The sequence below is a fragment of the Myotis nattereri genome (genome assembly GCF_964212035.1).
Source record: "Myotis nattereri genome assembly, chromosome: 5".
Taxonomy (NCBI): domain Eukaryota; kingdom Metazoa; phylum Chordata; class Mammalia; order Chiroptera; family Vespertilionidae; genus Myotis; species Myotis nattereri.
This window is the reverse complement of record NC_138080.1, coordinates 1,170,450-1,196,510: the sequence shown is the minus strand read 5'-3', so window position 1 is coordinate 1,196,510 and position 26,061 is coordinate 1,170,450. Positions and strand designations below refer to the sequence as shown.

At 56.1% G+C, this 26,061-nt stretch overlaps 1 protein-coding gene across 5 annotated transcripts in view; it reads left to right on the top strand.

The window, feature by feature from the left end:
• Positions 1–5,231, top strand: part of CAMK2D (calcium/calmodulin dependent protein kinase II delta) — a 153,290-nt gene extending 148,059 nt beyond the window's left edge. For all 5 annotated transcript variants that reach the window (XM_081092198.1, XM_081092201.1, XM_081092200.1 and 2 more), the window contains one exon: positions 3,998–5,231. In XM_081092198.1, coding sequence (XP_080948324.1) covers positions 3,998–4,001 — 4 coding nt within the window. In that variant the 3' untranslated portion in view covers positions 4,002–5,231. The remainder of the gene's footprint in view (positions 1–3,997) is intronic.
• The last annotated feature ends 20,830 nt before the right edge of the window (positions 5,232–26,061 follow it).

Below are 26,061 nucleotides of genomic sequence, written 5' to 3'. Positions count from 1 at the left end.
GGCCCATGGGGAGGTTGGGGTGCCGCACCGTCACACACGCAACAGGGCCGATGAGGGGGTTAGGGAGCTCCACCCTATCAGGCACAGAGCAGGGCTGATCAGGGGGTTGGGGTGCCTTCCCGTCACGAACAGAGCAGGGTGGATAGGGAGGTTGTGGCCCCGTCCCCTGTCACAGAGCCGCAGGGCGATCAGGGGGGTTGAGCGCTGCCCCCTGTAACGTTGCTCCAGGGGCCAGGAGGCCTCACGGCTCCGCTGATCCCAGTGCTGGGAGGCCTCGCGGCTCTGCTTGACACCGGGGCAGTGAGGCCTCACTGCTCCGCTGATCCCGGTGCTGGGAGGCTCCGCTGATCCCGGTGCCAGGAGGCCTCGCAGCTCCGCTGATCCCTGGTTCGGGAGGCCTCGCGGCTCTGCTGTTTCCGGTGCTGGGAGCCATATTACCCTTTTACTATATAAGATAGAGGCCTGGTGCACAGGTGGGGGCCGGCTGGTTTGCTCTGAAGGGTGTCCTGGATCAGGGTGGGGGTCCCGCTTGGGTGCCTGGCCAGCCTGGATGAGGGGATGATGGCTGTTTGCATCTGGTCACACCCCCTTCAGGGTGGGGGTCCCCACTGGGATGCCTGGCCAGCCTGAATGAGGGGATGATGGCTGTTTGCAGCTGGTCACACCCCCTTCAGGGTGGGGGTCCCCACTGGGGTGCCTGGCCAGTCTGGGTGAGGGGCTGAGGGCTGTTTTCAGGCTGGCGGGCGACTGAAGCTCCCAACCTCTCCTTTTTTTCTTTATTTTTTTAATTCTGGGATTTATTTACCTTCTATGGCTGTCACTGGAACTGAGAGCCGGCTTTAGCTCTGAGGCTCGGCTCTAGCTCTGAGACCTCGGCTGCTGAAAGCAGGTATCTGGTTTGTTTGGCTTCTATAACTGAAACACTGTTGCAACTCCAGCTCGGGCCGGCTGGCTGAAAGCATGGGGTTTGTTTAGCTTCTATAATTACAGCATTGTTTCTTAGAGTGCAGCTCAGAGGCTGGCAGCAGCAGGCGGGGAACCTTGGCTTCCTCCATCACTGGAGCAAGCAAGCCTCCTGTTCGCTTCAGCTGCCTGGCTGCCAGCCGCCATCTTGGTTGGCAGTTAATTTGCATATCGCCCCGATTAGCCAATGGGAAGCGTGTTGGAGGTACGGTTAAATACCATGTTTGTCTATTATTAGATAGGATTGGCTGTTTGTATGTCTTCTTGGGAGAGGTGTATTTTCAGGTCCTCTGCCCACTTTTTGCTTGGGTAGTTTGTTTGGTGTTGAGTTTTATGAGTTATCCATATATTTTGGAAATTAAACCTTTGTGGGAGCCACTGTTTGTAAATATCACCTCCCATCTGATTGGCTGCCTCTTTGTTTTGCCATCAGTTTCTTCTGTGCAGAAGCTTTTTAGTTTTAGTTCCATTCATTTATTTTTGCCTTTACTTCCCTGGCCTTTGGGTTCAAGTTCATAAAATGTTCTCTACAATCAAGGTCCATACATTTGGTGCCTATATTTTCTTCTATGTAATTTATTGTTTCGGGTTTTATATTTAGGTCTTTGATCCATTTTGAGTTGATTTTTTAATGTTTTTACTTATTTCAGAGAGAAGAGGGGGAGAGAGAGAGAAACCTCAATGATGAGAGAATCATTGATCGGCTGCCTCACACTCCCCCTGCCCCCCAGGAATGAGCCTGCAGCTCTGGCATGTGCCCTGACTGGGAGTCAAACCAGGCATGACCTCCTGGTTCATGGATCAACCTGAGCCAGACCAGCCAGCTTGAGTTCATGTTTGTACCTGGGGACGAACTACAGTCCAGCTTCATTCGTTTGCCTGTGGTTTTCCACGTCCCCAGCACCACTGAGTGAAGAGACTGTCTCTACTCCATTGTTTCTGGCTGCTTTGTTGAAAATTACCTGCCCAGATACCTATGGTTTTATGTCTGGGCTGGCTGTTCTGGTCCATTGGTGTGTGTGTCTGTTTCTCTGCCAATGCCTTGCTGTTTTGATCATCGTAGCTCTGAAGTGTAATTTGAATTCAGGCAGCATGATACCTCCAGCTCCGTTCTTTTCTCTCAGAATGGCTTTGGCTGTTCCGGGTCTTTTGTGGTTCCATACAATCTAATGGTTTCTCGTTCTAGCTCTTTAAAAGATGGCACGGGCACTCTGATGGGAAATGCATTAGGTCTGTAGGTTGCTGTGGGTGATGTGGCCATTTAACTGGCTGATTCTTGCGACCCGTGACCACGGAGTATTTTCCATGGTGGTGTGTCTTTTTCAATCTCTTAGTAATGCTTTGTCATTTCCGGTACATAATTCTTTCACGTTCTTTATTAAGTGTATTCCCAGGTATTCTTTTGGCTGCAAGTGCAAACGGAATTGCGTTTTGTTTGTTTTTTCATTTCTTTTTCTGAGGTTTTGTTGTTAGTGTACAGGAAGGCAGTGGGTTTTGCACATTGATTTTGTATCCTGAAGCTTGACTGTGTTTGTTTGTTGTTTGTAGTTTTTTGTGGAGTCTTTAGGGTTTTCTCTGTGCAGCATCATGTTGTCCGCAAAAAGGCGGTGGGTGGAGCTTGGGGACACGGGAGGAGGCCTGGTGATGCCTGGGCACTGGCGGTGATGGAGGAGTGCGGCTCCCCTGCCGTGGGGGGACTGGGGGGACTAGGGGGCACGGCTGATGAGAAGCGATAGGGCGTGTCTCCGTGCAGGCATGGCCCCTCCTGACCTCAGCCGGTTCTCTCGCCAGGCTCACCCCTTCATGTCAGGGGGGTGGGGGTGGGGGTGTGAAGGTCACACAGCGGACTTTCCGCTCACCCAGAGACTCGCCCGGAGCTCATGGCTCGGAGCCACAGGTGGCCAGGCCCCGTCTAGACCTCGCCAGGTGCCCGGGGCTGGGGCTGGGCTTGTCAAAAGCGCATCCCCAGGGAGAAATGAGGGGTGGGCGTTCAGTCTACAGACCATGCTGTGCGAGAGGAATGTAACAATGACGAAAAACCCATTTTGGGTGGTTTTCACCCCAAAGAGGGACAGGACAGATGGCCCGTCCACGTGCAGGGGGCAGCGTCCCGCAGGCCAAGACTCCCAGTCCCGGGGAGCCGCTTTGCTGGCGGCCAGGAGGCCAAGCGTGGCTTCTCTCACCAGGCACTCCTGTCCCCAGGAAGCGCCTCCCTGTGGCCAACCATCTCAGGCCCAACCCTCCCCCTGGTCCTGTACGCAGCACCTGCCTGGCCGGACCAGGTCGCCCGGAGCTGCGGGGCTGCTCCCCGAGGCTTCCCCGCGATCGCGCAGTGGGAAGCGAGCAGGTCTTGGGCATCGGTAGCAGCACAGCCTCCCGCAGGCCTGGCTGCCTGGGCTTCCGGCCCCAGGAGCCTGGGACAGGAGGCACTCGGTGGTGCAGGCAGGCCCCCGGGCACTCTGGGCCTTCGTGCCCTCCTGGCTCTGAGAGGCTGAGCTCGCTCCGCACACGCCCGGCCGGGGCTGGCGCACCTCCGCGCCCCCCACCCCCCACCCCGAGCTGGAGAGCCCGGCCGCCCTTCAATCCGCGCCGCAGCTGCTGCTGCTGATCCTTCTCTTAACCCGACGGGAAGGGCTCAGGTGCAGCTCCGCTGTGAGCCCTCGAGCCTGGGGAGTGGCCGGCTGCTGGCGTCCACAGCAACCCGCCCTCCAGCAGTCAGCGTGGCCCCAGGGTGAGAGGTGACAGGAGCCGAGGGTGGGCTTGCTCGTTTACTCGCTTGCTGGGACGTGATGCTACCCATGTGTGTCGACTAAAACGTGCGTGAAGCCTGGCCCGTCACTCACACTCAACACCGTGTGGACACGTGGACGAACAGATGACTGACTCCTGTGGGTGTGGTCTCTGAACACGGGCTGATCTCGCGATGGCCGGCTGCCCCGCTAGCCAGCACCTCAGCCGTGTGCAGCTCACGGAGCCCGGCTCACCGCACGGCCGTTGGCGGCTGCCGTCTAACGTCTCCCCTTCCTCCCGGCAGCTAAGCGCCCGCGCCACGTCGGCCTCGTGTCTCAGGCACCGGACGGGACCCGGCCCGGGTGTCTGCGTGAGGCGTGAAGGCGGCCTGTGCCTGCGCCGCGTCTCGTCACCGCCCCCTGCTGTCCCTGTGCACCCTGCGGACAGCTGCACACGGAGGCCGCCGTCCAGTCCCCGAGGACCGCCTGCTCCTCGTGTCTGTTCCTGCCAAGACCAGCGCCCCGCTGTCCCGGACGGCGTGCACGCGACATGTACATTTTTAACTCTGCTGTTCTCTGCCTGGGCTTGTTCAACAAAGAGGGCGAGGACCACGTGTTTCCTGGGTGCAGTGGTGGCGGCCCGAGGGCCTGCGCCCCCTCCTGCGGGTCAGACGTCACGGAAAGGCCGCGTGGTCGCGTGGGATCGCGCCGGCGGCGGGCGCTGCGGGACCGCTGGCTGCCCTTTTGTTCCTCAGATCTGCTGTTTTCTCTCATTCTCCCGTTTCTAACTTTCCCACCTCCTCTTCGCTTCTGTCTGGTGTGTGAGACGTGGGGTGTGCGTAAACACAGTGAGATCCCGCCCCGGCTGGAGGCCCCGCCGGCCGCGTCACCACCTTCCGGGCCCACAGGGTGTGGTCAGGGGCTCAGGGTTGTGATTGGCGTGGAGTGGGGACCGGGAGGCGGCCAGGCCAGGTCCGCGCGGAAGCCCCAGGCAGGGCCGCCCGGTCACGTCCGACGTTGGAGGCCCAGAGTGGTTCTGTCCTCACAGCGCTTTGAACTTGGGGGTGTGACTGCGCTTCCCGGGGTCTCAGCCACCCTCCTGCGAGGAGGAGGCCTCCCTCGGGGCGAGGGCCGGGTGGGTGGGCCCCGCCCCGCTGTCCCCGTGTCTGTGCCGCCTGTGTGCATGCCCCCGCGTGGCTCCCCGCACCGCCCGCCCCGCTCCCAGCGGGAGCAGAACCAGCAGCCGCCCCCCGTGCCCGCCCTGCCGTGTCCTGGGTGCGGGAGGCGACCCGGCCCTGCACACGCCTGCACCGTGTACATATTCCGAGTGAGCGCATCGCGTCTGTGAAGTGGCAGCTCCTCCGTGGGTCCCTCCCTCCCTCCTGTGACGCGGCTGCACATGGACACGCGTGTCACACTCCGCGCGTGGCGCTCTGTGCCGCCATCCGGAGGCACCGCAGCTGCCACGGGCCCGCACACGACTCGCCAGGATGGTGAGGGCGGCTGATATTTAAGTTAATAAACCTGTGATTTCTGCTGGCGGCGTGTCCGACTCCCTTCTCAGGCACGGGCTGCGCGCGGCCGCCTCCTAATGGCCACGCGGGAGCCGGGCGGGTGGATGGCGCGAATTCGTGAGAACAAGGTGCTGGCAGCGGAGGGTTCGCCCCGCTCGGGCCGCGGCTCCCTTTCGACCAGGTCTGACCCTGACACTTGGTCACTGAGGGCCACACCTGGGTGTGTTCCAGAACATTCTCCCCGTCGGCCCAGGGCTCTCCACCCCGTGAGCTCGCAGTTCTTGGGGGTCTCCGTCTCCCTCCACCAGCCTCCTCCTCAGTGTCCCCTCCCCGGGATCGGGATCACCGGTGTCAGGACTGGAGCTGCCTGTTGGCCGGCGGGGGAGGGTGGCCAGGCGCAGGGGGAGGCTGGGGGGGGGGGGCAGCTGGGGGAGGAGGGAACGTGGCAGGGGTGGAGAGTGGCCGAGGGGGGAGGGGAGGGCGGCCCTACCCTCATGGACCCCGGGGGCTGGGGGGCTGCAGCTGCAGGAGGCCAGGCCACCCAGCGCTGACCTGAGCAGCACCTGCTCTGAGCGGACGGGCGCGGGTCCGGGTGCTCTGGGAGGAGCTGTTGAAGGGGCGCCGTGACCGCCCTGCGCTTAGACCAGGGCAGACCGTCCGTCAGCAGTGGGACCCAGGAGGTCTTCCCACAGACGGACCGTGAGAGGGAGAAAACCAGAGTCGAGGGAAGGTCGCGGGGCCCCGAGGGCTGAGGCCTGCGACCTGGAAGGCCCCGGGGACCTGGGCGCACAGCCCACGTCTCCCGCAGCCTCCGCCCCTGCAGGCCCAGCAGGCCGAGCGCAGCCGGTTGTCAGAGTCCGTGGGGCTGTTGAGGGCGGCTCAGGCGTGTCCACCTCGTGGGACTTCTCCCCAGTCTGAGTCCTGGTGGCCCAGACCCGGCAGAGCTGTTACTGGTCTCCATGGCGACGCAGCCGCCTGCACTGCTCCCGGCGCTCCACCTGCACAGGTGTCGCTCCCACAGGGGTCGCGGCCGGCCTGCAGGGGACTCGCCGAAAGGCCACGCTGGCCGCTGCTGCACAGAGCGCAGCTCCCCCGGCTCCGAGGGGTACCGACCGCCTCTCCCCTCCCCCGCTGCCAGCCCGGGGCTCCACCACCATCGCTGGTTCCCGCCGGCTTCTCTCCCGCCACCGGGCAGCCTTCCCCTCTGCACCCCACGCCCGCCCCCCTCCTCACCTCGCGGGCCCCACATTCCAGCAGGCCAGGCGCCCAGGGCGGGGGACCTGCCCGCAGCCGGTGGTCGCGCTCTTTCCGTAAAGAATTCAGAACCTACAGTGTCTGTGGAGTCACAGCCGGTGCTCATCGCCCGGATGCCTGCGCTTCGCTGTGGCCAGAGAGCTGGGAGCCCCCCCCTCCCCAGGGCCTGTGTGCTGGTCCCCCCGCCCCCAGGCTGGTGGGGCCGGGACAGCTCAGTCACGTCACCCCATCACCCCGTCCCCACGAGGGCCCATGAAGCCAGAACTGGTCCTGCCCTCCAGGTGCCTCTGCCCAGCATGGAACCCGGGCTTCTGTTTGGGGTTTGTCTCATCTGTGTGCCCCCCGCCCCCCGCCCCCCGCCCAGCACAGAAGAGCTGCTCGCTAGCGGCCTCGGGAGCCTGTGCGTCCCACTCAGAGGGTGTCGGGCCCCAGCTCACTAGGACCCCGGGGGTTAGCACCAGCGGGTGGATGTGGGGACACTGCACCCTCCGCACCTGCAGGAGGAGGGGGGCGCCCGTCCCCGACCTCACGCGCCCTGAACAGGAGGCCTGACCTCCCTCCTCTTCCACCACCTGCCTCCCGCTCATCAGCACAAAATCCGTTTCATTTCACAAACGAGCTCCTCTCACGTCGCTCTGGGAGGCCTGGGTCTCACCTCTCGCCTGTGACCGAGGCCTGTGCCGTGGACAAGGGCCACATGTCGGCCGACGAGGGTTTGCGTGGCCTCCGTCCCCACCCGGGAGGGCGGGCCCCACGGGGAGGGCAGCCGGGACCTGCTGCTGTGGCTGCAGCTCAGAGCCGTCGCGGTCACACTGCTCCAGAGTCCATGCTGAGGCCCCGTGGGGTCGGGGCGCGTTCCCCTCCGTCCTGCCTTCCTCACTGGCCCCCTCGCCCGGCCGCCGCCTGGGCTGCTCTTGACCCCCCGGCCGAGCCGACCGCCTGGGTGGGGCTCGGCCAGATCGACCTGCGGGGCCTGCCGAGCGGCTGACCCAGGACCCAGGACCCGGGACCCTCCGTAGCTTCCTCGTGTCGCTTCCCACCGGCTGTGCTCGCTGGGGTTTCTGGAGACACTGACCGCTGGGTCCGTGCACACAGGCTCCGATGAAGGTTTAACTCGCGTTTGTGGAGGCCGAGCTGTCCCCAGACCTGCAGTTGGCCAAGCGGAGACCCCAAGATTCGGGTTTCTGTTCAGGGCTGCAGGCCGGGGAGGCCCCAGGAGCCCTCCTCTTGCCCTGGGGCAGCTTCGAGTTCTGGTCACTCGACTGATTGGATGAGGCCCACCAGCATTCGGATGGGGCCCACTCCTCCGCACTCCCCGACCTGAACCCTCTGTGTCCGTGGAAGCGCCGTCCCCCCAACCCCAGGTCCCCCCACTCGTGGGCGAAGGTCCCGCAGACGCAGGACCAGGGCCCGGACCCCACCACGTGTGTGAGGACAGACGGCGGGCATCTGAGCGGCCACGTGCCTGGTTCTCAGACCGACGAGACCGCCTGTTTCTACAGACGTGGGCGCCCCGCCCCCACCCCCCTATGTGCTTGCCTCCCACCAGTGGTCGCAAACCGCGGCTCTTTGGCCCCTTGAGTGTGGCTCTTCCACAAAATACCACGTGTGGGCGCGCACGTACAGTGCGATTGAAACTTCGTGGCCCATGCGCAGAAGCCAGTATTTTGTGGAAGAGCCGCACTCAAGGGGCCAAAGAGCCGCATGTGGCTCTCGAGCCGCAGTTTGCGACCACTGCCTAGCTGTTCACCTGTGGGTTTGGGCCCATCGCTGCACCTTCTGTCTGGGAGGAGTGCACCCCACATCCTGCCCGGAGGAGGTGACCACAAAAAGGGGTCCCATGGGGGGCGCCCCCCAGGAAAGGGTCCTGAGGAAGCGCAACTTGCAAACAAGTGCCCACAGGCCTCCAGCTGGCTGCCCCACCCCCCGCCCCAGGCACCCCCATCCCCAAGCACCCCTCCCCCAGGAACCCCCATCCTCAAGTACCCCTCCCCCAGGAACCCCCATCCTCAAGCACCCCTCCCCCAGGCACCCCCACATCTCACACGCTGCCTGGACAGGATGGAGACATGGCACCCATCTCTCCTCGCCTTCACCTCAGGACACCAGCCAGCGGTTGGCAAACTCAACAGTCAGCAGAGCCAAATATCAACAGACGACGACTGAAATGTCTTTTGAGAGCCACAGTTTTTAAACTTAAACTATATAGGCAGGTACATTGTTATTAACTTAATTAGGGTCCTCCCAAGGCTTAGGAAGAGCCACACTCAAGGGGCCAAAGAGCCGCATGTGGCTTGCGAGCCGCAGTTTGCCGACCACGGCCCATCGCACGTGGTGGAGCGGGAGGAAAATATTGGCTCCAAGTCTCGCCACACCTGTCCCACGGGCGCCAGCGGCCGGCGAGGGCCTGGGCTGCAGTCGGAAAGCACAGCCTCTCGCCCTCGGAGCCCCGGCCCCTTTCCCCGCGTCCTCCCCGCGCGCCCGGCTCCAGCGGGACGGGCAGCTCAGCTCCGGTCTGGCTCCTGTCGCCCGGCAGCGCCCAGGTGACTGGAGCCGGACGCAGAGTCCTGCTCACCGTCTTTCCTGGCCCGTTACCCCACCAGCCCCTCCAGGCATGTGGAGACGGGGTAACTCGACCAGGCCTCCCCTCACCCCACCCCACACGACCTCCCTCCCTCTCTCCTCGCCCCTCAGCAAACACGCAGGATGGGAACGCTGCCCAGGGCTCCCGTTTACCACCCCCCCCGGCCCCCCCTCCTGCACACAGACACCCCTCTTCTCAGGAGCCGGTTGGAGCCGCACAGAAAACCCCGTCCCGCCCTCCCCGCCCCTGACCCCCCGGCTCCCCGTGCCTCGCAGAGCGATGACAAGCGTGTGGGTCCCAAGGAAAGAGACCTGCTGTGAGGCTCCTGGGGGACCCTTGGCTCAGGATTTTTAAAGCGGGGCCTCGTGTTCCCCCCTCACCGGCAACCGCCAGCGTCACCGCAAACCCGTGGGGAGCAGAAGGCACCAGAGGAGACGACGCAGCCAGGAGCAGGGAGCAGGGCGCCCGGTGCGGGAGCTGGTGCCCCCGGAGCAGCCTGTGCTCACCCGCACCTTCCCAGCGAAAGGCCTGCAGCCCATGCCCCTCCGCCCCCCTCACCCTGCAGGGTGCGGGCCTGACCCCGGCCGGGCGCGTGGAGACAGACAGCTGGTGCTTCCCACCGAAGCTTCGGCCTCTCTCTCTCTTTCTCTCTCTCTCTCTCAAATCGAGGGGTGGGGCGAGGTCGAGGGGGCCAAAGGGGGAAAGGGACGTAGGCAACACTCTCAGCAATAAAGAATGACTCACGCATCTGTCCAGCCGGCCACAGAGGACGCAGAGCAGGGGCCCAGGAGCCGCTCGCCTGGGAACCTGCCTGTGTAACATGAGCCCTGGCATCTTCAAGCCGGAAGTTTAATATTCCACATTTCAGTGAAAAGGCCCCACGGCAGACAGCAGGCCCCGGGAAGGCCGAAGCGAGGGGGCTCGCCCTGCGGATGGGAGTCGCGGTCCCACCCACAGACGGACGCCCAAACGGGCAGCGAGACAGCCGTGTTCTTGGAGAAAAACAGTGACGTTGCTTTGCCAACGTTGTCCGGCAACGTAGAATCATCTAGACCCGCGGTTCTCAACCTGTGGGTCGCGACCCCTTTGGGGGTCGAACAACCCGTTCACAGGGGTCGCCTAAGGCCATTGGAAAACACGTATATAATTACACACTGTTTTTGTGATTAATCACTGTGCTTTAATTATGTTCAATTTGTAACAATGAAAATACATCCTGCATATCAGATATTTACATGACGATTCATCACAGTAGCAACATGACAGCTATGAAGTAGCCACGAAAATAATGTTATGGTTGGGGGTCACCACACCATGAGGAGCTGTACTGAAGGGTCGCGGCATCAGGAAGGTTGAGAACCGCTGGTCTAGATCATCACAGACCAGTAGGTCTGCAGGAAGGACAAACTGTAGGTGGGACCTGAGACCTTTTTGGCTCCCACTGGCTGCTCCCACCCCCACCTCCCGCCCCGCCCACTGCGCACCTGCCGTGCGCCAGGCCCGCCTCACTCCTGGCCTCACCCCTGGCCTCACCCCTGGCCTCCAGCCACACCTCAGCTGGTCCCCAGCACTGCTCCCCGCCTCACAGGCCCTGAGTGGCACCTCTGCCTCTCCCCCCTCCCCCCCCCCCCCCCCCAGCTCAGGTCTCAGGCTCCCAGGTCACTTACAGCCCCGCCCACCTTTTCCCTGGTCCCGTCTCTCCCCTCCAGCCTCAGGACGCCCGCCCCTTCTATCCCTTTAGGTTTCAGTGGGTCATTTACATAAACAGTTAGGAACCGGTGTAGTGGTGGACATACATTTTATTTTATATTTTTTAAATATTTCTATTGATTTCAGAGAGGAAGGGGGGGCGGAGAGAGAGAGAGAGAAACATCAATGATGAGAAAGAATCATGGATCAGTTGCCTCCTGCACACACCTCCTGCCCCCACTGGGAGATCGAGCCCACAACCCTGGCAGGCGGCTTGACCAGGAATTGAACCCCAACCTCCTGGTTCATAGATCAACGCTCAACCACTGAGCCACGCTGGCTGGGCTGGATATAAACTTTAATTTACAAGATTCGATAATATAGATTTTATAAAATTAAAAAGCCACTCTGTAAAGGAATTTGTAGGATAAAACAAAACAGGCCACACACTGGGAGAAAATCTTCAAAAAACACACACATTGGATAAAAGATTTCTGCTCAAAATACACGGAGAGCTGCACAGACAACCCCCTAAACACAGGTAAAACCTGAACAGCTGCCTCCCGGCCAAGGGAACATGGGTGTGGGTCCGAAAGGGAGACATGGGAGAGCCCACTCGGGGACACGCACGCTCCTGATTGGTGAACATGCATGACTCGCCTTCCGTGAACCACTTCTCTGCCTTCAGCCCGCTGAGCCCTGTCTGTGCGTCTGTCTGAGCTTAACCTTTGAAACGCCCCCGGGGGACCCTCCTTCTAAAGTGTGAGAACCAGGAGTTCCCTCCCCCCGCCTCCCCCCCGCCCCCCGCCCCCCCCATCCACCTGCCCTCAGACCGGAACTCCAGCGGAATGGAAGCTTGCCTCCAGGTCTCCAGCACCGCCCTCCCCAGATATTCTCTCTGCTCCTCAAAGGCTGGTTGGGACGCGACCGGCGGGGCTCAGAGGTTGAACGTGGACTTAGGAGCCAGGAGGTCCCGGTTCGATTCCGGTCGGGGCACAGGCCCGGGTTGTGGGCTCGATCCCCAGTGTGGGGCGCGTGCAGGAGGCAGCCGATCCATGATTCTCTCTCAACAATGATGTTTCTCTCCCTCTCCCTTCCTCTCTGACATCAATGAAAATATATTTAAAAAAGAAAGAAACTGGTTTTCGCCGAGATAAAAAAAAAATTCACCTCCAGTCCTGGCCAGTGGCTCAGCTGCTTCGAGCGTAGTCCTGATTTGCCAGGCTGTGGGTTTGGTCCTCAGCCAGGGCACATACAAGAGTCACCCAGGGAGTGCGTACGCAAGTGCCACCACAAATCCGTATTCCTCTCTCTCCCATCAATCAATCAATCAATCAATATTCACCTCCATGTCTCTTCTCACTCCTTTTGAGTTCTCACCTGAGGACAGTGTTTCCCCATTGATTTTCAGAGAGGAAGGGAAGGAGGAGGGGGGAGAGAGAATCATCGAAGTGAGAGAGACGCATGGATTGGTTGGCGCCTGCAGGCACCCTGACCAGGGCTGGGAGCAGACCTGCAGCGGAGGCACGTGCCCTTGCCCTGCCCTTGCCTGGGGACCAAACCAGTGACCCTTCGGCCTTTGGGCGTCACTCCAATGACACAGCTGCCCGCTGGGCGCTCGCTCCTCCCAGCAGTAACCCCGGGCCTCTTCCATGCGGGACAGACCCCTGCATCCTGGGAAAGGAGAGACCCACTGAGGAGGGCTGCCGGTGGAAAGGGCTCCATTTGTAAAGTTTTTTTTTTAAAATATATTTTATTGATTTTTTACGGAGAGGAAGGGAGAGGGATAGAGAGTTAGAAACATCGATGAGAGAGAAACATGGATCAGCCGCCTCCTGCACGCCTCCTACTGGGGATGTGCCCGCAACCCAGGTACATGCCCTTGACCGGAATCGAACCTGGGACCTTCAATCCACAGGCCGACGCTCTATCCACTGAGCCACACTGGCCAGGGCGAGTTTTCTTTAAAGAGCCAGGCGACCAGTTCTCCACAGGTTCCCATACAGCCCACACTTTAAGGGGAAGCGTGCACGGCCCGCCTCCCGCCCGCACTAAGCAGACGAAGGTGCCCACAGGAGCAGAGGCTCTCAGACAGGACGGGAGCAGAAGGGGCGTCCGGAGGGCGGCCGAGCAGAGCCGAGCTGTCTAGACCGAGAGAACTCGCCCCGGGGCTGCCTCGCTGCACCCGACGTGGGGGCTCTGTTGGCGTTGAGCTGGAGCCCACGGCCTTAGGGTGACAGATGCCAGAGCCAGACCCAGGGCCCCGACACAGACCCTGCATTTTGACCCTGGGACCTCAACTGACCACGAAGATGGTCTGAAATGAAAGCTTTTTTTTTTTTTTTTTTTTTTACTAAAAGCAGTGATGGTGGGTAATCCCGTCCTAGGCCTGTCTCTACCGTAACTGAGCTCATGGTCTATAATAACACATCCTTGGGATGTGAAAGCCAGAAAGCGATGCCCCTCTTCCCAGACCCTCCAAGCACAGGCACCTCATTCTTGGGTGTTGACTGCGAACTACCCTGCAGCCACCGGGTAAGAAAGTCTGTGTCTATCATGTCACCTTTCGTCCAATCCCGGAGGTCGTTGCCCCCCCCCCCACTCTGCTTTCTCCCGCCTCCCTCGTCTGTCACCAATGGGCGTCATGTGACCTCCTGTGACTGTCGTGTGTAAAACAGGGTGAACAACCGCCATTCTCCGGAGCATCATCCCCATCCACTGAGATTTTGCTTTTCGGCATCTGTCAGCAGTTTGGCTCAAATAAACTCACAAAAACTCTTCACGGGTTTTAATTTTTCTTACAGTGACATTACCGGGCTCACCCAGGACCACCCCGTGGTCCCGGGCCCAGTGCTAGGATCCAGCAAGGGGCCCGCTGAGCCCGCCAGTTCCCAGCCCATTGGGTGAACTTGGGTGGGTGGTCTCTTGACTTTATCTGAGCTGTATCTTTATTTTTAAAATATATTTTTATTGATTTCAGAGAAGGGAGAGGGGGAGAGAGAATCATCCATTGACTGCCTCCTGCACGCCCCCCACTGGGGATAGAGCCCGCACCTCCTCACTCCCCTACCCCACTTCACACCCCCACCCCCCACCCCCGCTCCCCCACCCCATCCCCCCACCATGTGCCCTGACAGGGAATCGAACCCGTGACCTGGGGCTTCCTGGGGAGATGCCAAACTCCTGAGCCACACCCAGCACAGCTCTGAGCTGTATTTTTAAACCCTGCAGGTGGCGCTAAAGCCCAGGAGGTGAACCGGGGCTGGTTTTGATTTCGGCTTTTCCATTGGAATTGCTTCCTGAGAGTCTGATAAGAGCAGTCCTTGTGTAAATGAGCCTTGAACGTGTTCAGCTCCGAAGCTCGAAGGGCACCTCGTCCCTCCAGCCGGCGTCGCGGGAACCTCGGGTGTTTTTAGGGGACGAAGGACTTTGTGGGTGTCAGAGGTCATTCCTCACGGACGCAGGAGCCCCACAGGGAAGTTCCAACTCAACTGGAATTAAACTAACAGGCTTGGGGGGGGGGGGCCCTGAACCCTGAGCCCTGAGCCCTGGACAGCGGGGGAGAAACCGAGGCACACGAGAGGGTTGATGGGACTCGAGGGGTGAGAGCCTCGAGGAGCTCCACCCTAAGCAGCACCCCTTGACCCCCCACAGCCTCCTAGAGAATTGGCTCCGACTGCGATTTCCAAAGAAAGACTAAAATTGAAAGCGGGAAGTTGGTCCTCCAAGGCCGATAAACCCCGGGAAGCCCAGCCCCCTGTTAACACCCCCACAGGGAACACGGGCAATTCGCATGGAACTTCAACCTGCAAATATCTACAGAAAAGGGACCATTTAACCAAAATCGCCGTCAGCTTGAAATGGCCGAAGTGGGGAGCGCTTGACACCTCCAAGTTGATTTGTCCGCGCTCCGCTAGAGAAAGCCGGCTCTGGAATTAAACGAATGGATGGGCAGCTTACCTTTGTTGTTAATCCTCACTCGAGGATATTTTCTCATTTTTTTTTTTGTTTGTTTGTTTTTTGAGAGAGAGTGGAAGGGGAGGGGAGAGCTAGAGAGAAACATCGATGTGAGAGAGACACATCAGTACTTGCCTTCTGCACGCTCCCGACCGGGGCCTGGGGCCAAGCCTGGACCAGAATTGAACCTGGGATCCTTCCGTCCCCAAAGTGACACTCTACCCACTGAGCCAACCGGCTAGAGTGGGACACTTGTCTTGATTGAAAAATTGAAGCTTCTGGATAAAATACCTTCCGTACAGGAAGTTTAGAGAGAGGCTGTCTCTGAACTGAAGAAGGCTCTGAAGCCAGCAGGTCCCAAGACCCCACTCGTCCCCCGTCGACTGCTCCTCCTGTGCCCTGTGCGCTCTGACTTCCTGTGCAGACTTGCCCTCCGCCTCTCGCCTTCCTTCTCCCGTAGCCCCTCCACTGCCATTCCTGCTGGCCTGGGAGAAATGAGAATACAAACCCAGAGAAAGCGAATTCAGGAATTCTAGCAGCTCCTTTCCGGGAAAAGCCGTCTCAGGTAGAGGGGATCCAGCAATTGCATATGCTCCTTGGACTAGAACGAATTAAGAAGCCTAACTAAAGATTCCCCTGGCCCTCTCTGGGACCCCGATGGGTTTGCCAAGGAATTTGACTAAACTGTTAGAACACGTGATGCGAAGCCACGGCCCACGTAACTTCAGGTTCAAAGACTTGGAGAAAAGGCTGGAGCGCAAATCTGTACACGAGACGAGAAACAGAAATTTGGAAATTATGGGGGAAGCCGGCTGTGAGCTTGGTACAAGGGACCAAGTTCCACTGAGTCTCCGTTCCCAGCTGCTTTTGTTTACTAGAACACACAGCTGCCTTTTAGGAATGCAAACAGACATATCAAAGGCGATGTTTAGTAAACAGTAAGATTACCAGGTTGGGGGAGTTTGCTTTAGGCCATTGAGTCAGCGGTCGGTCATAAGATGCAGATATTTGGCCCTGCCAATACCAAAGAGCCCCATTCAGCCTTCTGACCGGACTTCTCGCATTTATATTAATTACTGTTGATCTTGGTTTCCCAGCAGTGTGATCCTGGCTATGCTGACCTGTCCAATGAACACACCCGCTGGTCTCTGAGAGCAAGGCCGCAGAATGGCTGAGCACGGTTCCCGGGCATACGCCTGTAGAGGATTTTTTAAAACAGAGAGAGACAGCCTGGCCAGCACGGCTCAGTGGTTGTGTCAACCTATGAACCAGGAGATCACAGTTCGATTCCCGGTCAGGGCACATGCCCCAGGCACATGCGGGCTCGGTCCCCAGTGTGGGGCGTGCAGGAGGCAGCCGATCCATGAATCTCTCTCATCCTTGATGTTTCTATCTCTCTCTCCCTCTCCATTCCTCTCTATGAAATCAATAAAAAACATATCTTTAAAAAATAAAGCTAAAGAAGAGAGACAGAAAGGGGGAAATGCAGGGAACTAGCCCACCAGCTTTATCAAGTTATACCAGAGGTTTTCCTCGGAAAACGGACTGGACCAAGACCCAGCAACGTCAAAGGAAGCCTGACGAAGCCATGCTTGATTCCTTTGAACATTTTGAAAAACTTTCAAACAGGGCTCAGGCCTGTCTCCCGACAGTTTCAAGGCTCACCAACAGGATCCCTTACTAAATCTGGCATTTTTAAAAAAATATATTTTATTGATTTTTTACAGAGAGGAAGGGGGAGGGATAGAGAGTTAGAAACATCGATGAGAGAGAAACATCAATAAGCTGCCTCTTGCACACTTCCTACTGGGGATGCGCCCGCAACCAAGGTACATGCCCTTGACTGGAATCGAACCCGAGACCCCTGAGTCCACAGGCTGATGCTCTATCCACTGAGCCAAACCGGTCATGGCTAAACCTGGCATTTTTGGAAGGGTTAGAGGAAGAGCTTGCCACTTTGTTCAAACAGCAGAAATTAAACTGTCAGACTAGCCTGCCGATGAACTGGGCATTCTGGCTGCTCAACTATCTAAAACTACCCAACAGCAGGGAAAGACAGAGCTGCCCAAAGTGTGAACTTACAGCTCCAACAATTAAGCTACCAAGTCAATTCTACTCAGAAATCTCTTGGAAAAGGAGAGAAAAGAGTCTGTTTTTACTATCAAAAGCCAGGTCACCCTTAGAAAGAGTGTAATGGGATTTACAAAGAGAGGACAGGCAGAAGCGAGAGAGGGCTGCTCCGAGGACGGTGAGAGGGTATGTCCCCTTCTCCTCACTCACACTGCTTTCCAAGAAATGGAGATGATCCTAGGAGGGGAAGGTACTGAAGGTCTCGGAGAGACCGACCGACCGGGGCTGCTTTACCCATTCTTAACCCTACCCAGCCAAGCCTCCCTCTCCCTGGGAGTCAAGCTTGTGTGCCGACAGCGGTAGGTAGGGGTACCCCACCGACCGACAGCTGTTTTAAAGTCAGAACCTCCCCTTTTAATGAGGGCATGGGACAGGGGCAACCTATACTTTACTGGTCAAATCGGCCCCAATTCACCTGACAGGTTTTCTCGAAACCGGTGATGCCCACATGTCCGTTTCCTGGAGGGTGACATGTACTTAGAACTAAATGAATCAGACGCTGAGCCAACTGGGGAAATAATGATTTTAAAGGAACTTCCACCAAAGGAAAATAATCGCGAAACTGAATGTTTGTTGTAGGAAGTTCCAATGCAACTTTGGGCCCTTTCCAGTGCAGACACTGGCAAGGTCGAGCTAGCCACTGCTATTTCAATAACTATTGGCAATACTTTGCCTCTACCTAATATTCACCAATATTCTCTAAGACCGGACGCACTAGCTGGAATTAAGCCCATTATATGACTGGAGGCCTGGCGCATGGATTCGTGCACCAGGCCTCTAGTATGCATATCAGATCTTTGGTTAATCTCGTCCTGCCCTTCCTCTTCCTACCTCCCCCTCCCCACTTCCCTCTGAGATTCATCAGTCTGTTCCATGTTTCCATGCCTGTGGTTCTGCTCCTGTGTTGAGTGTCTGCCCCCTGGTGGTCAGTGCACATCATAGCTACCAGACACTTGGCCAGTTGCTTAGGCTTTTATATATATAGACTAGAGGCCCAGCGCACGAAGGCCTGGCCTTCCTTCCCCTGGCTGCCAGTTTCTTTGTTCCATGCTGCCCCCTGGTGGTCAGCGCATGTCATAGTGAGCAAACTCCCAATTGGTTGAACTCCTGTGGGACAATTTGCATATTAGCCTTTTATTATATAGGACTAGTGGCCTGGTGCATGAAATTTGTGCATGGGGGCAGGGTTTCCCTTAGCCCGGCCTGCACCCTCTCCAATCTGGGACCCCTGGAAGGATGTCCTACTGCCGGTTTACAGGAATAGGGCCCATACTGTCAGTTGGACATCCCTCTCGCAATCTGGAACTGCTGGCTCCTAACCACTCACCTGCCTGCCTGCCTGATTGCCCCTAACCACTCTGCCTGCTGGCCTGCTTGCCCCAACTGGCACCCCCGGTCTGCTCACCCCCACCTTCCCTCTCCACTGGCCTGCTTGCCCCCAACTGCCCCCCTGCTGGCCTGCTCACTCCAAACTGCCCCACCACAGTCCTGCTCACCCCCAACTGACCCCCACTGATGGCCTGCTCACCCCCAACTGGCCCCCCTGCTGGTCTGCTCACCCCTAACAGCCCCCCTGCTGGTCTGCTCACCCCCAATGGCCCCCCTGCTGGTCTCACCCCCAACGGCCCCCCCCACTAGCCTGATCACCCACAACTGCCATCCCATCCTGGCCTGATCACCACAACTGCCCTCCCCTCTTGGCCTCTAATCGCCTCTACCTCGGCCCCACCACCATGGCTTTGTCCAGAACAACATCCAGAAGGTCTCCTGGAAGGTCTCCCAGTCCAATTAGCGTATTACCCTTTTATTAGTATAGATAGAGGCCTGGTGCACGGGTGGGGGCCAGCTGGTTTGCCCTGAAGGGTGTCCCAGATCAGGCTGGGGGTTCCCTTGGGGCCTGTGGTGGTTTGCAGTCTGGCCACGCCCCCATGGGGTGAGGGTCCCTGCTGGGGGGAATGGCCAGCCTGGGTGAGGGGCTGAGGGCTGTTTTCAGGCTGGCCATGCCCCTCAGAGACCCAGGCCCTCCCACCCCTCCTTGAGCGGAGGCCAGGGCTGGCTGGAAGCCTGGGTCATCCCTGCTGGCCTGATCTCGCCCCCAACTTCCCTCCCCTGCAGGCCTGATCTTACCCCCAATGGCCCTCCCCTGCAGGCCTGATCTCACCCTCAACTGCTCTCCTCTGCTGGCCAATTTGGTTCTGATTGGTTGGTTTCTATGCCAGTCAGCATCAAAAGCCCTGCCTTCTAGGCAGCCATTGGTTCCTCACAGCACCCAGATTTGGTTCTGATTGGTTGGTTCCTATGACAGTCAACGTCAAAAGCTCTGCCTCCTAGGCAGCCATTGGTTCCTCACAGCACCCAGGTTTGGTTCTGATTGGTCGATTCCTATGCCAGTCAGCATCTAAAGCTCCACCTCCTAGACAGCTATTGGTTCTTCACAGCACCCACATTTGGTCCTGATTGGTCAGTTCCTATGCCAATCAATGTCAAGAGCTCCGCCCTCTAGGCAGCCATTTGCTCCTCATAGCACCCAGATTTGTTTCTGATTGGTCAGTTTCTATGTCAGTCACTGTCTCTGAGCCTATCAACGGCGCCTCATCAGAAAGGTGGGGCTGATCAGCAGCCCGGGTGGAGGCCTGGAGAAAAATGGAGGCATGGCTGCTGGCCAGATTGGGAGAGAAAGGGAGAGGCAAGTGCTGATCAAAAGCTGCCACACAGGCAATGGATCAGTCCCTGCTTCTCTATTCAGGCCTCTCTCTGGCCCTGATTTGAAGCCCCCTCAGCAGTCAGTGCTGGGGCACCTCGCCTGCAGCGGAAGCAGTCAGTGCTGGGTTGCCAGTTTCAAATCAGCCACAGCAACCCAGCACTGACTGCAGGACTGACTTCTGGTTGGTCGAGCCTCGGTTGTGACCTGTCGTTCTGACCCAGGGTTTTTATACATTAGGATTATCCTCCTTCTGGTTTCCCAGTGGAAACAATCTCTGCCTCCCTTAGACCCTTTCCTTATTAGATATGAAAGACTTAACTTGGGTACCTGCTAATCTTTCCCACCTACTATGATGTTCTGATTATCAGCTATGATAATGAAGTCGATGCTTTGTTGGCCACACACTGGTCTTCTCCTACTATCAACATAAGCTTTGGCACATTTTTTTCTGGCTGTATCTACTATAAAGGACTCACCTTAGGCAAATACCTCCTGCAAACACCTCCCTGTAGTTCCCCTGGTAGGACTGTATGTGGATCTAATCTGGATGAATATTGTATCGCTATAGAGACAGATGATGAAAAGCTAATAAAAACATCTGGATATGATGGCCAAAGGCTTGCAGCAGCCTGTCCTGTCATACTGTATCTTGTCCTCGGACTTCCCAGCCATGCTCTTGTGGCCTGGGTGTCCGTGAAACAAGAAAGAAATCAAAGGTCCCCATTTCAGAAATTGTTGGGATCACTCGGTGGGTGGTTATGTCTGTAACTACCCCACCATCCTTGCGTCCTGACGCTTTTGGGAAGCCCTATGGACTACCCAAACTCTAGCTCATTTGGGGGTCACCTCCACCCATTTAACTATGGCATGGGAAACATTTTTGGGTCCGCTCAGTATATCCTAGCTGCTCCCAAGCCATAGCTACCCAATGGCAACAACATTCCTGGTGGATCCAGCAACATTGGCCCCTACGAGAAGCAAAAGGGGAATACTTGGAGGAGTAGGGGCTGGCCTTGGGATCCTGGGACAAGCTGAACTTGCAGCTAATGAAGAACGTCATTCATTAGAAAAAGGTTTTTAATCTCAAATAGGTCATATAGAGGAATGCTGGTTCAGGAAGAAGGAAAAGGGTGGGAAGCAGCAGGGAAAGAAAATAAAGCCTTAGCTCCATGGATATAACGGACTCGACAGACTGCGAAAACTCATGCGGAAACCCAACAATGGGCACGTGCCTGCACCTTAACTCAGCAAGGCCTGTTGCCTGTGCTGGTGCAAATGGAATCGGAAGTGGCTGTGAGCCAAGGCCAGCTCCACTGGGTGCAGCAGCCCAGGCCGGGCACTTATGGGACGCAGACGGCTCCCCTGGAACTTGGGACATTTTGGATGGGAAATGTGAGCTACGACGTTGTGCATTCAAAGCCCAGGTGCCTCGGTAGATCCTAAGCTTAAAATCCCCGTAGTTCAATTGGCCGGCCTGGGACCATCCTCAGACACTAGAATACTTCTTGTTGGGAAGGGTTAGAAAATTCTTACACTAAGCTATTTTTACTGTAAAAACACCAAGTTTACATGGACTACAACTGGAATACGGTGCAATACTGAAATTATAGGCAGAATAACTTTCCCTGAGGCTCATCAGACCTATGGTAACACTAACACTGAAAATGCAATGTATTGGGAAATTGAACTTAATCCCCCCAAGAAGTCATTTCTGGAAACTAACGGGCTTCTAGATCAGGAAGTGGTAGAGTCTCCATTCATCTGGCCAAACTTCAAAGGTCCCAGTGACAGCGGACGAGGGAGGGGAACAGAATTCGCCGAATAAACATGACGACACCACCTGCAGGGGTTGCTGGGCTGTGTGTGCCCCTCGGACCCGTCCTTGTCGCGTATTAGCCTCTTTCTGCTCCTAATCGGTGTTACTGGGCTAATATCGTTGCTTTTGTAGAGTCTCCAATTTTCAGGTACAATAACTGGAAATACATAAATATTTCGCTGATTTTATTACATAAATTGGTAAGGATCCTGCAAGGGCAAGAACAAACTACAAACTTTCACATAGAAATGAGCCTGATGGGTCAGCAGACAGAGAGGAAAATCCTTTCCCTGAGGAGTTTCACTAATCGGAATAGATGCTACGTGAGGTTATTTTGCTTACAGTTGCTTTTATTGTGCAATACTTACTATTTTGTTACTTATAAAAGTTGTATGTTCTCAAGGCAGAAATTTTGGAGAGCACAGGGCAGCACAAAGGAAAAGATTAAGAGCGAATTCTCCTCCTCGAAGATGACTTGTCTCTCAGCCCTTCCTCTGTGTGCACACGTGCGAGCGTGTGTATGTGTGTCCGTGTGTGGACATGAAAGCCTGTGTGTGTCTGTGTGTGTGAAAGTGTGTGTGTCTCATATGCTAAACGGTACTTTCCATGCTGGCTCAGAGCCCGAGACACTTGCAAAGGTCGGGAACTGCCTGGGCTAGGCCCCCCCATCTCTCTCTCACACACACACACAGTCACACACACTCACACACACACACACACACTCTCATACACACACAGTCACACACACACACACAAACACACACACACTCACATACAGTCACACACACACACAAACACACACTCACATAGTCACACACATACACAGTCACACACACAGTCACACACACAGTCACACACACACAGTCACACAGTCACACACACAGTCACACAGTCACACACACACACACTCACACACAGTCACACACAGTCACACACACAGTCACACAGTCACACACACACACACACACAGTCACACACACAGTCTCACACACAGTCACACACAGTCACACACACAGTCACACACACACACACAGTCACACACACACACACTCTCACACACACAGTCACACACAGTCACACAGTCACACACACACAGTCACACACACACAGTCACACACACAGTCACACACAGAGTCAACACACAGTCACACACACAGTCACACACACACACACAGTCACACACACACACAGTCACACAGTCACACACAGTCACACACACAGTCACACACAGACACACACAGTCAAACACAGTCACACACAGTCACACACACACACAGTCACACAGTCACACACACAGTCACACACACAGTCACACACACAGTCACACATACAGTCACAGTCACACACACAGTCACACACACAGTCACACACACAGTCACAGTCACACACTCACACACTCACAGTCACACACACAGTCACACAGTCACACACACAGAGTCACACACACACACAGTCACACACAGACACACACTCACACAGTCACACAGTCACACACTCTCACATAAACACACAGTCACACACACACAGTCACACACACAAACTCTCAGTCACAGTCACACACACAAACACACACTCACATAGTCACGCACATACACAGTCACACACACAGTCACACACACAGTCACACACACACAGTCACACACACACACACTCTCACACACAGTCACACACTCTCTCACACACTCTCACACACAGTCACACACACACAGTCACACACAGTCACACAATCACACACACACAGTCACACACACAGTCGCACACACACAGTCACATACACAGTCACACACACAGTCACACACACACAGTCACACAGTCACACACAGTCACACACACAGTCGCACACACACACAGTCACACACAGTCACACACACACAGTCTCACACACAGTCACACAGTCACACACAGTCACACAGTCACACACACAGTCATACACACACAGTCACACACACAGAGACACACACACAGTCACACACAGTCACACACACAGTCACACACAAACACAGAGTCACACACACAGTCACACACACAGTCACACACACAGTCACACACAGTCACACACACACACAGTCACACACAGTCACACACTCTCACACAGTCACACACTCTCTCACACACACACAGTCACACACTCTCTCACACACACACACACAGTCTTACAGTCTCACACAGTCACACACAGTCACACACACACAGACACAGTCACACAGTCACACACACACACACACAGTCACACAGTCACACACAGTCACACAGTCTCACACACACAGTCACACACACAGTCACACACAGTCACACAGTCACACACACAGTCACACACAGTCACACACAGTCACACACACACACAGTCACACACAGTCACACACACTCTCACAGTCACACACTCTCTCACACACACACTCTCACACACAGTCACACACTCTCACACACACACACAGTCTTACACACAGTCTCACAGTCACACACAGTCACACACACACACACAGTCACACAGTCACACACACACTCACACACAGTCACACAGTCACACACAGTCACACACACAGTCACACACACAGTCACACACAGTCACACACACAGACACACACAGTCACACACAGTCACACACAGTCACACACACAGTCACACACACAGTCACACACACACAGTCACACACAAGTCACACAGTCACACACAGTCACACACAGTCACACACACAGTCACACAGTCACACACACACAGTCACACACACACAGTCACAGTCACACAGTCACACACAGTCACACACAGTCATACACACACAGTCACACACACAGAGACACACACACAGTCACACACAGTCACACACACACAGTCACACACACACACACAGTCACTCTCTCACACACTCACACACACACACACTCACACACACAGTCACACACAGTCTCACACAGTCACAGTCACACACACACACAGTCACACACACAGTCACACACACAGTCACACACACAGTCACACACACAGTCACACACACACAGTCACACACAGTCACAGACACACAGTCACACACACAGTCACACACACACACACTCAGGCACAGAGTCACATACAGAGTCACACACACACTCACACACACACAGTCACACACTTTCTCACACATACACAGTCTCACACAGTCTCACACACACACACACTCTCACACACAGTCACACACACACTCACACCCACAGTCACACACACTCTCACACACACATACACAGTCACACAGTCTCACACACAGTCACACACAGTCACACACACAGACACACACACAGTCACACACAGTCACAGACACACAGTCACACAGTCACACACACAGTCACACACAGTCACACACACAGACACACACACAGTCACACAGTCACACACACACAGTCACACACACAGTCACACGCAGTCACACACACAGTCACACATACACACAGTCACACACACAGTCACACACACACACACTCTCACACACACAGTTACAAACACAGTCACACACAGTCACACACAGTCACACAGTCACACACTCTCTCACACACACACTCTCACACACAATCACACTCTCTCACACACACACAGTCTTACACAGTCTCACACAGTCACACAAGTCACACACACACAGACACACACACAGTCACACAGTCACACACACACACAGTCACACAGTCACACAGTCACACAGTCACACACACACAGTCACACATAGTCACACACACACAGACACACACAGTCACACACACAGTCACACACAGTCACACACAGTCACACACACAGTCACACACACAGTCACTCACAAGTCACACACAGTCACACAGTCTCACACACAGTCACACACACAGTCACACACAGTCACACACAGTCACACACAGTCACACACACACAGTCACACAGTCACACACACACAGTCACACACACACAGTCACACAGTCACAGTCACACACACAGTCACACACACAGTCATACACACAGTCACACACACACAGAGACACACAGTCACACACAGTCACACACAGTCACACACACACAGTCACACACACACACACACACACACAGTCACACACTATCTCACACACTCACACACACAGTCACACACAGTCTCACACAGTCACACAGTCACACACACACACAGTCACAGTCACACACACACAGTCACACACAGTCACACACACAGTCACACACACAGTCACACACACAGTCACACACATAGTCACACACAGAGTCACACACACACAGTCACACACACAGTCACACACACACACTCTCAGGCACAGAGTCACACACAGAGTCACACACACACACACACAGTCACACACTTTCTCACACACACACATACACAGTCTCACACACACAGTCTCACACACACACACACTCTCAGGCACAGAGTCACACACACACACACACACACAGTCACACACTTTCTCACACACACACATACACAGTCACACACACACAGTCACACACACACACACAGTCACACAGTCACACAGTCACACAGTCACACACACACAGTCACACATAGTCACACACACACAGACACACAGTCACACACACAGTCACACACAGTCACACACAGTCACACACACAGTCACACACACAGTCACTCACAAGTCACACACAGTCACACAGTCTCACACACAGTCACACACACAGTCACACACAGTCACACACAGTCACACACAGTCACACACACACAGTCACACAGTCACACACACACAGTCACACACACACAGTCACAC